The sequence below is a fragment of the Zonotrichia leucophrys genome, chromosome 2, assembly GCF_028769735.1.
Source record: "Zonotrichia leucophrys gambelii isolate GWCS_2022_RI chromosome 2, RI_Zleu_2.0, whole genome shotgun sequence".
Taxonomy (NCBI): domain Eukaryota; kingdom Metazoa; phylum Chordata; class Aves; order Passeriformes; family Passerellidae; genus Zonotrichia; species Zonotrichia leucophrys.
In genome coordinates, this window is record NC_088171.1 from 113,454,681 (window position 1) to 113,468,639 (window position 13,959).

At 35.3% G+C, this 13,959-nt stretch overlaps 1 protein-coding gene across 3 annotated transcripts in view; it reads right to left on the reverse strand.

Annotated features, from left to right (window-relative positions):
• RB1CC1 (RB1 inducible coiled-coil 1) overlaps positions 1-13,959 on the reverse strand; it is a 69,701-nt gene that overhangs the window by 15,392 nt on the left and 40,350 nt on the right. For all 3 annotated transcript variants that reach the window (XM_064706094.1, XM_064706095.1, XM_064706093.1), the window contains exons 10-15: positions 13,357-13,543; positions 13,194-13,275; positions 12,289-12,350; positions 11,173-11,276; positions 8,636-8,762; positions 1,669-3,584 (exon numbers count right to left, since the gene is read on the reverse strand). In XM_064706094.1, the coding sequence (XP_064562164.1) occupies positions 1,669-3,584; positions 8,636-8,762; positions 11,173-11,276; positions 12,289-12,350; positions 13,194-13,275; positions 13,357-13,543 (2,478 nt within the window). The remainder of the gene's footprint in view (positions 1-1,668; positions 3,585-8,635; positions 8,763-11,172; positions 11,277-12,288; positions 12,351-13,193; positions 13,276-13,356; positions 13,544-13,959) is intronic.

Sequence of the window (13,959 nt, forward strand, 5' to 3'; positions counted from 1 at the left end):
TTCCTAGAGAAAAAAAAATAGCAGCAGAACAAAGGCATAAAAAGAAGCCTGAGGAGGCAAAATATATTTCAATGCCACACTAAAAATTAAATTACTTTACAGAACTTTGTAACAAACTAACAGCACTTCTTTGGATTGAAGCAGATAATATTTCTTTGAAATACATTATCTGTTTTATCCAGTTTGGATAAGAATACACACGGCTGTAATCACAAGCTGAAAGTTAAGTGTAGGTGGATTTTTAAAAAGTCTGATGACACAGCTACATCTTTTTCCTGTTGAGTCAAGTTCTTCAAATTTCTACAATGCATAAATACACAGAAAATGAAAAGAATGGAGAATTTATCTTTTTTCTTCTCATCACACCATATTTCATTAAGAGAATATTTTCTTCAATTAAGAAGGGCTGTTCTTAGATTTCATTATCCCAAACTTAATTCAAAGAAGCAATAATATCTTAATGCATTTCTTTATACACTGACAAGCAAACACAGGCACTAACACATCATCACATAATCATGCACTTGCTTGCACATGAAAATCCTGAGGTACCAGACAATTCCAGTGAAGCATATATTCTCATTTCCCTTGGACTATGACTATGCTGTTGGACTCTGCATGACCTCCCCTCTCCTACCTTTTTTTCTTTTAACAGTACCTTGATACTAAAAATTTAAAAGCTAACTTAAGTCTGTACTCATTTTTTGTAGTATTCTTGCTTTTATGTCAATTCTGTGCATTTTATTGATCTTTTCCCATTTCATATACTTGATATAGCCTAATACCTGGGAAAAAAATTTCTCTATTAAGATATTTTACAAACAAGATCGATCTGCTGCATTGATTCACACCACAAGAACATAAATGATAAATGCTAGCATTAAAAAAAAACTGTTGCTAAGCCTTAGTCACATGGAAAAATTCTACTATTTCCATTCTATAACAACATAATGTAGGCTGCTGGCAGGCATTACAAACTCATAAGTATGTAAGATACAATAGAAAGAGTACGCATTCTTGCCTAGGGAAAAATATATTTTTAAAATGGCAAAATCTCTCCAGAAATTAACAAAGAAAAACGGTGATGATAGGATGTTATTTAAGAATATGTTGCACCTTTGTGTTTCATTATGAAACTCAAACTGAAGACACTGAAATAGGTAAGTGGGGCAGCAAAGGTCATTGGAAGTCCATGTGGACATGGGACAGCTCTCAGTCAATCCTGTATAAACTCTGACACAAATTTTCATGCCCCATTATCACCAAGCTGGTGTACAGTTAACCAATAAGGAAAGTTATCAGGCTACCCAAAAGCCAGCCACTGCATGCTCCCACAGTGCTAGCAGAGCAAGAATGGGAAAAGAGAGAAGGGCTGAGACCATCAAAATTGTAAATTGCTACTGTGGAAACACACCTTCAACATTACTGAAATATAGAATCTTCACTCCTGTCTTGAAATAATCCTGTGTAACATATTTTACAGTCCTTGAAATGAACTACAGAAATGAGAACACCACTACCTATAAATATTTTGAAATGTGAATACAGAAACCAATACAGATAAACACTATTACAAATACAACAATCTTAGTTACTGCACAGCATGTAATGACTATACCATACTGATTAAAATACTAGGAAAACACAGTAACTTCATTCTTACAGTACCTCTGATTCACTTGCATCTCAAGTTGCAGTATTTTTTCCAAAAGTCCTTTTTCAGCAGCTTCCCTCTGTAATTCCAACTCTTTACAAGCAGTTTGTACTGCATCTTCTTTTTCACAATTGAGCTTCTGAATGAGCAATTGCCTGTCTTGCTCTTGGTTAGATATTAACAGTTCTTTCTCTTCCTTTAGCTTATGGATAATAGCTTCATATTTTTCCTGCTGCTCACAGAGAGACAATTTTTCTGTTTTTTCCTTCTCTAGGGCAGTCATTTCCAACTCTAACTTACTCTGCAGTTCTGTTATTTGCTCTGAAAGTCTTTTTTCTGCCTCAGCAGTTTTTTGATGAAGAAGCGTTACTTTATTTAACTCAGTTCTAAGCAAATTTGATTCTTCTTCATACCTATTTACTAGCTCAGAAATACACTGATCTTTCTCAATTGTCATCAGAGTCCTTAGTTCTGATAAGCCCACTTGATGTTCATCACTGCTGATTTGTATTTTATTGTTTAATTTATCTATCTCCTTTCTTAAACTTTCAGTTTCCTTGTCAACCTGAGATCTTAAGGTCTCTTGTTGCTGGTTTCTGCTTTCTTCCAAAAGAAGCTTCATTTCATCAGTTTCTGCCTCTTTCAGGGCAAGTTCAACTTCTAGTTTGCACCTCAAATCAGACAGATCTGAAACCTTCAGTTGTAACTCTTCTACTTGTTGTTGTTTCTCTTTCATAACTACCTCATGAGATTCCTGCATTTGCTCAAGTCTATGCTCGTTCTCTTTTTTTAACTTATCCAAACAGTCCTTGTGCTCAGCTAGGACCTTCTCAAATTCCTGTAAATGCCTGGCTTGTAGGTTGCTTTCCAGTTCTTTTAAATGGCTTTGCTCTAAACTCTCAAGTTCTGCCCTCAGGAGCTGTAGTTTCTCGTTGTTTTCAACATGAAGTTTTTTCAAGTCTTCAAGTACAATTTCACGTGACTGCCTCAGTTCCTTGATTTCAGAATTTTGTGTCTCCATTTGGCATTCCAATTCAAGTAATTTCTGGTCTTTTTCATTCTGAAGGCAAACCACAGCTTCTTTCTCATTCTTTACTATTGCAAATTCATCATTCTTATTCTGAAGAACTTCCTCAAGACCTAACAGGTCACCTTTTAACTTTTTGATTTTCTTTTTACTTTCTTCACCATCTTCCAGTAATTTGTTAATTTTAGATTCATACTCACTTTTCAAAGACTGTAATTCATTTTGATGTTTATCATTTAGCGTTTTTTCAAGTGAAAGCTTTACCTTTTCAATCGTATTTACTATTTCTAAGGAAGTACATTTTAAAGAATTAGAAAAGTCACACTGTTCTCTTTGTACAAGTGTTTTGAAATGGCAAAGATCTTCTTTTATACCTCTTAAATGTACCTTTGAGTCTTGTGCAATAACTCTACACTTCTCCACACAAACACTGAGAGAAGCATTTTCTACTGAAACATCCTTTACACAAGAACTTGTATCTTGCATACGCCTACTGTCTATTGCATTGATAACTGAAGAATAAAGAGATTCCACCATCATTTCTGGGCTTTGTGGATCACTTACGACATTAGGAGACACTAGATTTTCTTCTATTACAAATTCATTTACTGCTGACATAAAGTCAGATTCTGGGCTCTCTGCCAATGAATCCAAGTCTAATGATCCTTGCTTAAGAGCTTGCTCCAAGTTTGGATGGGCAATAGTTTCAAAATCGAACGTGTGAGCATCAATGCTGTCTGGAGACAATTCTTCCAATGGAGCTGGGGGACACACAGGAGGACACAGGGGACCCTGAAGACTGAGTGATGGAGGAGTTCTTGAAGAGGTAGCAATTGCGGTTCCTGTAGCGCTTTCCGTCCTTGGCGTGGTAGCAGATTGTGGCGATGCTTGACTATTGGAGGCCTAAAAGTTATAAAACAAGAAATAAATATAAAATGATAACCAGAACCGTTAATATTAAAAATTAATTCAAAATCACAAGGCAAAACAAGAACTTTAAGAAATCAGCCTTATTATTTATAACAATTCAAAATATGTACTACTAAAACTTAAGCAAAAATTGCAGAAAATCAAGGAGATCTTCCATTAAGTTTCAGAAAAGCATCATTTGTAAACACATAAATACTAAATGTTCACCTATCCCAAAGTCCCATGTAGAGCATAGTCAACTGTATCTTACCAGTCAGAAATAGGCACTGGTTCTTTACAGCCCACTTATTTCAGTTTTCCTAATCATTTCATTAGTAAAATATTTTTATTCTATTATTGCCAATATTGTAATTAAAAACTCCTTTAGTACCTTATGCTATTAACTATTATACACAACATGGAATATGGAAGCCCTAAAGCCAACGATACATCTATAGATTCTTAAGACAAAAATATAAAACTTAAGCTTCAGCAAGTGCAGAACACTTTCCAGTGTAAGCCAAACAGCAATGTACAGCCTCTGTATCCACCAAGGACACATTCCTGAAAAAGTCTGTAATAGGATGGATAGAGAAGCCATTTTTCCTAGGAAAATTATTGTGAAACACAGTTAAAATACATATAGCAAGTAGACACACAATTAGGGGGTATGCACAGGATCATCAGGATCACAAACTGGAAGAGATGCAAAGTTTTCTGAACATATCAGTGCTCTGAAAGATCCCAGATGCATTCTCTGTAACACCATACCTCAACTATTACCTTGCTCTTCTATCCTTCGTGTCTAAGAACTTGCTTGATTTTATTCATTCATAAGAAATGTAACAACCTTGAAAAGAAAGAGTTCCTGAAGAAAAACTCATGGGAATTTTTCTAGCAGAAAATTCCCATAAAATGTTCAGTCTCAAAGTGCTGGAAATCTGGGGGTGCTCTTTAACACTCAAACACTGCCTCCAGCTGATAATTCTGTGATCTTGCTCATGCCTCTTTCTCAAACCATCCACACTGCCTCAATGCAACCAGAATGCATGTCTGGTGTTATTTACTATGTTAGCTATTATTGAAAAACCTCTGCCATCCACTGAATTCAGCTACTTGACTGGCAACAGTTAGTGGAGCTTGGCAATAAATGTTCAGCAACAGCAAAAATCCCAGAAGTGACTGACATTGATCTGCTGTTGTGTAAATAGCCATTTTTTGCTGTCTCCATCCTGTACAAATGATTGTTACTCAAAAAGGGACCCTACCCTCCTCTGCACCAAGGAAATAATCCTTAAAGAAGATATAGTATATGTTTAACAATTCTCAGCTGTGATTTAAGAAGAATCTATTTCCGGTTTCAATGCTCATCTATTTAGCAGAGTTGCATTTCCACCTCCGCTCTCTTAGCTTTTGCATCTTTATGAATCTAAATCATACAATGACTTTTAAACATTGTAAAAAAACCTTGTGATCATTGCATACAGAATACTGTATTTACAAAAAGTGAACAGGACATGAGACAAAAAAAAAATGAAAAGGAAATGCTCCTTTTTGAATGATTCTTTTAGTCCAGGTTCAAGCATTTCCCTTGGACTTCATTTCAGCTTGTTGTTTATCTAAGAAAACTTACAAAAATAGATAGTGAAGGGTACTGTGTATGCTGATACATGTCTAGGTTCAAAGCATACTTTAAGTGACAAACATCTACTATTAGTATACCAGAAACAGTAACAAAAACTATCATCACAGATTATCAACCAGACACTAAAAAAAGCAATTCAAAGACTTTGAATATGGGAAAGTCTTACAGAAACCCACATGCAAAGGAATTATAGTATCTGCTTTTGGCAGCCCTGCAGAATCATCCTAGAAGATAAAGAGTAAGGACTTAGCATAAAGAAGAAAAAAAATAGCCACTCTGTGGAGCAATAATGTACTCTGTTTCCTCATGACCTGGGGCTGTAGCACACTACATGCCTCAGCAGTGGCTTCTGTGAGTTGGGAGTCGAGTGAGAGCACCAGATTACTGCTTAGAGAAGAGTTAAACCTCACATTTTGAGTATCTGAAACTCTATGAAGACTTTATTTACGGAGGAGCCTGAGCCTGCCATCTAGTCTATTTACAATCTACAGGCAGCAATGTATGTACATGTCATAGACCAATTTTTGTAATGACAAAGGAAGAGGAATCAAGAGCAAACAACAGAGACAGAAAACCAGAATTAATTTCCAAGTTCTCAGACACTGCAAGACTACATGCCTTGCTCTAATTATGTTACTACAAAAAACAATAATCAGGGATGCTCCAATTCTCAGGAAGATTACAAGCAGTGTTAAAATTCCAAACTCAACTAGAAGAAGTGGTAGATTTATGATCTGATTTGAAAAGCCAGCTTCCCTTATAACAAAAAATTTTAATACCAAAGGATTGCATATGTTAATTACCTACTAATCACCGAGACAACACCTTAATCACCTAACCCATGGGCACCTTAGCTTTTCGTGGACACCTTTAACCCAACTGCTGACCTGCTTAAACTTTGCATTATGGAAATAAGAGGGCACAGCAACATCTTTGAGGCTATTCAATTGCAAAGAATAAGCAGAAAGTCTTAAAAATGAAAATCGATTTCAAAGTATTAACAAATTAAACAAATATCCACAAAAATGTCATTTAACTACTCCAATGTAATACTAAAGTAAAAAATTATTATTAATATTCTATGAACTTAAAAACTGAAATAATAAGAGCTATGGAGACACCTGAAAAGAAATACTCTCAACCCTCCCAGTAAGTAATTCAATCTCCTCTGACTTGCTCTTTACTCCCTTGTCTGCAGTCACAACTTTTCCCTCCTGCCTAAGCAACTATCAAAGGACAGTTGCTGTGGCTGATGCAGTAGGATGAACTTCCACTTGATCCAGACAGAATTAAACCGCTGTACTACCAACAATCCAGGGAAAGTATCCCAGTCAAATCTGAAGAACAAAGCTTCTGCTGCCACTAGTATGGAAAGGGAAATGCCAGGGTCGAATGTGTCTCTTTTGTAGAGTATGAGAATAATAACATGGGCAGCACTCAACACCTGCACAGCCAACTCTGCACCAAGCTGGCACAGTTCACCACCAGAAAAAGGGGATGCATGAAGATGTAGGTATCTTCATGACAATTATTAAATGTTTATTTATTCTTCTAATAATTTATTGTGAATTCTCAGCAATATTGAAGATATAAAAAGGAGCATTTTAAAAATTACTTCAGTAATTCTACACAGGCAAAAGTAGTATAATTTAAAAAAAACACCTCTACATTAGCTGCAGAGAAAACCAACAGAGAGAAAGACCTTGTGTCTTTCAACAAGTAATAAAAAGAACATTGCCTTTGAAAAGTAAAAAATCTCTGACAAATCTGTTTGTTTCAATACCAAAAAGAGTTCAAATGAATCACTGAAATGACACACAGAGATGGGCATTTTCAAGCTGACATCATGAATGGCCCAGCTATGATTGTGCAATGCAATTTGTTCCAAGGAAAGAGACAATTATCCAAATCTGTCTAAGCATCTGACATTTCTGTGTGAGTGAAGAATCCAAACTAGTCAAACAAAGGCAAAATAAAAGAGTGTATTTTCCTGATTTGGCAAACATCTTTTTCAGTACAGCCAGATACTTGTAATTTTTTTTCAGGTAAGTATGTCTGAAGAAAGAAGGGGAAATTACAAACTTCACAAATTCAGTTATATTTCCTGCTTATCTTTCTAATGTTTTTGTGCGTATTTTGAATTAAAACATAAATTTCACATTCTTCTGACAGTGCAAGTCTTTGTGAAAAAATTAATTTATTAGAACAACTATTACTATCCTAATTTCTTACAAGATAAATTTCAGGATTTGGGGCTCCATATTGGGAGTGAATGTCTATATTTTAGAGCAAGGTCTGTTGTAAGGGCATGTTCAGAAAACAACAAAATTTCACAGAATTTCACTTCCAGCAATTTCAATGGCTGTTACAGTGTTCAGGCCCTAACATTCTAATTCCTAATGGCTGTTCATTTGAAAAACAATCTTCATATAAAGAGAAAACAGCTGAGAAATAATTCTTAAGTAATACACCTTTTCTATATTACAGAACAAAGAGCAGCCCAGATTTCATATTTTACACAAATAAAAGATTTTCAATAAATCTCCTGTTCAAATTCCCAGAGAAATCAAAAGATAGATAACTTCATGTCACTTGGTTTAAGCAGGAAATTGTTATTCAAAATTAAACATGACCATAGCTTTATCTGTTACATAAGATGCTTCCCAGTCAGCCAAGTGCACACAAGAATTTACACTGCAGACAATAACACAGCCCCTGGAAAAACCTACTGATTTTCTATGGCAAAAGAAACCCAGTTTGAAGCAGTCAACTTCACAAAAAAATCTTAAGCATTGCTAAATTCACCCAGTGTTTCCCTGAGAAAGGCCACAGTCAGAAGCTAAAAGGAACCTATGGGGTGTACTATAGAATTTAGAGGCTGCATGCACAGAAGCAGAAGTGATTGGCAGAAACACAGTTTCTAGGGGAAGGAATCTGCTTGACAGGCAGAGCGAAACTAGCAAGGGATCTTCTTTACCATCTGTTCCTTCTGTACTCAAAGAGAAAGACTGCACAACAGCCATCCAAAGCCCTAAAATCTCCTTAACTGCTTGTGCCAAAAGGGCCTAAGAAACAACGCAGAAATCCAGAGAAGTAACAAAATCACTGAATACAAACTAAAGCAATGCATTCTGCAGACAGAAGATCTGAAAGTGACAGAAAACAAAAATGTAAACAGAGCAACTCTACCTCTACAACTTCTGTGGAATACAAACATCTATAAAATATTCTCAGAATATTTACTACTTCATGATTAGAAAGAAAACTTATGCAGTTAATCTTCATATCAAGAAAAAAAAAAGATGCATTCTAAAGTGTTTGATAAAACAATGTTATGAAAATGTTCTACTGTTTTAAATATAATATTCTCTTTTTTATTGATAAAGAAAAGCAAAAATACCTTTTGCTCATTCAGCAGGTCTGTAATAGTTTGTGACATTTCATCCAAACTCTGTGCTGCCTTGACCAGGTTATGTAGAGCACGTACATGCTGGTGAAGAGGTTCAAAGTCACAAAGTATGGGAACCCTTAAAAACAGTACAGGATTACTTTTTTCCACACTGTTAGTTTAATACTCCAATCTACTAAAATATTATGTGTATATTTCAACAATACTAAGCTTGCCTCTGTATAAGGTCTGTATTTTCTTAATTTCATCTCTTTTATATGAAAAAAAAAAGTCTATGAAGACTCCCTGGTATTTTTGTTTAAAATTTAAAACTTGGGCACTTTTAAGGAGTCCATAACAATAAACACAGTAATGACCAAGTAATTACAGTCTTTCCGCCCAAGGAAAGCATTTGCCAGTAGTACCTAGTGTTCCAATGACAGTAACAGAAGTGATTAGATATCTAATTGAAGCACTTGTGTTTGCAAATGACTATATTTTGTCTCCAGCTGGATGCTCTCCAATCCAGCTCTTCCTCTGAACAAGCAATTAATTCTCTACTGTTTTATTTTCATGACAGGTAACCTAAAATTAAACAACTGATTAATGCATCCTGATCACATTTCAAGTGTGGCAAGATAAGCTGAAAACATGAAGCAATAGTTCATCTAGACTAACAATATAGTAAAAGCAGATTACACTTCAATGTATTCTGAATTCTCTATTGAATATATAGGGCAAGTGGCATTAAGTGCATTTTTGCAGAATTAAGATTTCAATCATTGCTCAAACACAATTTCAGAAGACAGAAGTGCTGTAAGTAAATTAAAACATCATTTTAATTACGCTGCTGAGAGGTTCAGTGCTGATAGAAAAAGACTTTGTGCCGGGTCTCAGTTTTGCTTATTGCTTACTCTTTACATGTTAAATGAAAACACCAAAGAAAGTACTGCTCTTAAGTTTCTTCTGAAGATCAGCATCAACCCAAGGTGTGTGACAGCTTTTGCCCACATGAGTTACAAGTTCATCACTATCCTCTATATTTTTCACCAAATGCAACCCTGAGCCCAGAAACCAGGAGGAATGACATAATCCCACCTCTATTGCCATCAAGTGGAAAGCTATGTCACTACAATTCAAACCAAATGAAACATCTTAAGTCAGTGATTGGTTTTCTGACAATAGCAGGGCAAAATTCTTCCTGAACTCAGTATAAACTTCCAGGAAAATTGTAAAATTCTTGCAGATTAAAAAAATCAGGTAAACATTAGGAATAAGATCCTATATTTTCACTTTTTTCCCCACAAAATTGATGAGGAGCAACCCAAGGAGCAGAACAAGAGAAATTAAAAGGATACATCAGCTATAAAATTACCTATGGCAAATCCACTATGATGGTGACTAAGCTCACTACATTTGCTAACTCCACCAACGCTACCATAAAGATAGTCAGGAATTCTGAATCAAAAAGAATGCCAGTCCAAAAGACAGATGAACAAAGGCAGTGAATCCAGCTCCTGCCTTATGCACCAATAACAGGCATTAGATTGACACTGTTGGTGGACCTGATAGATGACAGTGAAGCATCCTCCTCTTGCATTTACCTTTGTAAATGCGATCCCAATTTTGTGGGACTGTGGCCGTGGGGCTAAAAAAAAATCCAAAACAAACAAACAAATAAAAAACCAAAAAAGAGGAATCACAGCAAATCTCAAATCTCTAACTGCAGATCTCTTTTAGGAAGAGGATGATGATCTGAATGTGGTCATACTGACAGATCTCCTCCTAGGCCGAACCTTACATACAACTTGCTACTACCCATTTCTGGCCCATTATCTTGGGTTGGCATTTCTCCACCTTGACTGCTCTGAGTTTGGAAGCTCACACTAGCAGTCATCTTTTTCACTAAGATATCTCCAAGTTCTAGATAAGGAACTAATCCCATAAACTGCTTTTGAGACAAACCAGTAGCTTTCCTGTCTACATATGCATGTCTGCCTTACTGTTGGGAAGAAACATAGAAATAGAGCTGCTACTCAAAATGATGGATTTCCATTGACAGCAGAGGCACTTAAGAAAATGCATTTTTTTAGCAAATTCAGTCTAATAAAATTGGAGAAAAAGTAGTAATTGAATATAGGAGATCTCTATGATCTCATGCTGAGCTAAAGACATTTATTTTATTTCCTACAGAATACCACACAAAAAAGAGCAAAAGAAAAAAGTATCAAATCTCATTCTGATCTGACAAAACATAGTTATGAGTTTATTTCACTTTAAAGCTGATAGCAATTGTTTTGGTCTTTAGCTCTGAGGCAGATCAAAGGAACACCCAACAATACAGAATAGGTATGTTCAAACCATCAGAGCTTGAATACATATGTATCTGCATTAAGTCAGAGAAGATCATTGCTTAAGAATGGTAATAAGATCCGAAAATCCTTGCTTGTTTTTTATGGAAAATGACCTAAGGGGATGGAAAACTGATGAGGATAGGACCCCCAGGAAACCTATTTCTGTAACACACAAAGTGTAAAGAGGTGCCTTACCTGAGTAATGGCTGTACTTCTGAAGGACAGAAAGACTGCAAAAACTGCAAGTCACTCAACGAGATATCTGGAAGCTCACTGTCAAATCTGCGAGGTTTTCGTGTCTGTAAAGAAGATATTAATTTACACACTGCTGTAAAGTATCAGATGACTAAAGAAGGATCAAGAAGAGCTTAATAAATAACACGGAAAAGTCAGCAGTAAACTGATCTCTTACTCTTAAAAATCTTAAAAAGATTTTAATTTTTAAGAAATCATGTCTGGTCCTTTGCCCCTAAAAAACACTCCTTACACTTGTAATGATTAATTATGCATAGTACTTGGGCAGCAGTAGAATAGAGTATTCCAGCTGGAAGGGAACTACAATGAGCATCTAGTCCAAATTCCTTCCAAGCATCATAAACATTATAGATGTGTTTAGAAGTTAAGGGATATGAAATGGCACTGAAGCTTTATTTATTGTGCTGCTACACATACAAATATTAATTCAGTTTGGTATTTGAGACACTGAAGTGAGTACAGTTCTTATTTCCCAAGTATCCTTTAAATTAAAAAAAAGGCTGAAAAGGAGAAGCTGAAAAGGTTAAAAAGGTAAAGTGAGATGGCAACATTAGAATCAAGGAGTTAGCTTACTTCAATTAACCAAGCTGTATGAAATCAAAGCTAACAGGCAATACTTAATTACAGTGCCCTCATGTTATCAGCTAATTAAGAGGCAAAAATGCTTTTCCACTCATCCACTGATTACATGGAAAACTTTTACTTGCTTTTACCATCCAATTAATTTTATTGCTCTATTATTCACAAGACAATTAGATGATCAAATTATTCCTCCTGGCTTCTTTTTTCTGATCATTATGATTAATTTTTTTTCAATACCACAGACTAAAAAAGGACTGCACTACTAAAAAGGAGAGCTGACATTTCCTCTCCCACTGCACTGCAAGTTACAAGCCAATGTTAATATAGGTCACTTGAAATGGCAGAGAACACTAGCTCCCAGCTTCTTCATGTGTCACAGCAATGCAAAGGGCATACAGCTTCAATGAAAAGCCCAGGTTTTTAATTTATAAAGCTATCTAGAAATGAAATAAACCCAAAAATATGAATACATACACAAAAGGATGGAGGCCAGGAGTCAAGTCCTCTAAACAAACGATTCCTTAGAAAAGACTTCCCTGAAGAAAAAACCCAAACAACTTATTTAAAGGAAGAAATGCAACATCTCAAGAGAAATCAACAGAAGTTATTGCAGTTTAATAGCTGAACTACATTTGGAAGCATTACTACTTATATTGATGTCCACATAAAACCGCAAACGACCACAGAACATCACACAAAACCCACCATTCAAGCAGAACCCCCTTCACAGTAGTCTCTTTTTGCTTAATGTACACACAGGCAAAAGCCTCAACTTATTTTTGAAATGTTCACTGTAATCTTCCTCATTTCCCTTCCAAAAAAAAATTGATAAACTTTCATTCAATTTTCTTATTTTAGCTGTTTATTCAGAACACAAGTGGCAGAGTTTGCAGAAAAAGTAATCAAAATTCTATTAGTAGAATCTTTATTTTTAATTATACTTTTAAAACTTCAGGTGAAGGTCATTAGACATGGATCTTAGTTCTTGGATTTTTCTGGAGTAGTACAGAGAAAGTCATAGCAGTACCCAAATATTCAGTAATGGTTTTAGCAGTGTTATTTAAAAGAACAATAAAGCTCAGAGAAGTTCACAAGGCATGTTTAAGCACAAACTGCACGTAAGTGTGATAATGAGAAACTGTATCTTTTACAATAATTTCACAGCTTTCACATTATTTTGGATTAATCTCTATGAACTAGTTAATTGATTTGATCAATGGAAAAATATTTTCTTTGTAATATGACCAGCATGCACTTCCTATTTAAATAAAAGAAAATGTTCAAGTCTTGAAATAAGAATATGATGAAAATTATTTTAACTACAAAGACAAGAGACATACTTTAACACAATTCAACTTCACAGAAGAGAAAGTACTTACTAAAGAGTTTACCAAAAGATTCTCTTTTCGCCTTTTCAGCTTCATATAGATGTTTCCCATCTTTTATTAGAGCACCTGCCCACTGTGAAAGGGGAAAATACATTGTTACTTGTTAATTTATATGCTGATATAAAGGTTTGGTCTCAAAATTTTATTTACTTACCTCCCTGTAGTGTTTTATGAACATTTTTCTCCTCACAACTTCAACAACAGCTAAACAGTACATCTGAGGAACAGTGCTGAGAGCCTCCACAACTTTGACCCTTTCTAGGAGCTCTGTTACAAGACGAAGCAGTGCTTGCAGTTTCTCTCCATCTTGGTCAGCATGAAGCATTACAAAACAACACCACCTACCAAAACAGATTACACTTTAGAAGATCACACCCTGGCAATTTTTTTTCTTCATTTAAATTAGATGAGCAACACATCTGGATGAAATGAACAATGACATCATTTCACATGGGACAACAACAGGCTAACAACAGTACCAAGCTGTACAGAATTCAGTAGTCACCTTGCAGTTTCCTATTAATTTCTCACACAGAATATCCAGACACCTAAAACATATATCTACCACCATTTGAGTTAAGTCATTGGTTTTGAATGTCTTGGTAAGACATTCAAGTTATTAGAATAAATAACTTTAGGAGTAGTACTAATGTAACTTTCTCCAGCAGAATTAAAAAACGCTGATACATCCTGGGCAAAAAAAAAAAAAAAAAAAGACCACTTCTTTTTATAGATCTTAAAAATACTTATTGAAAAG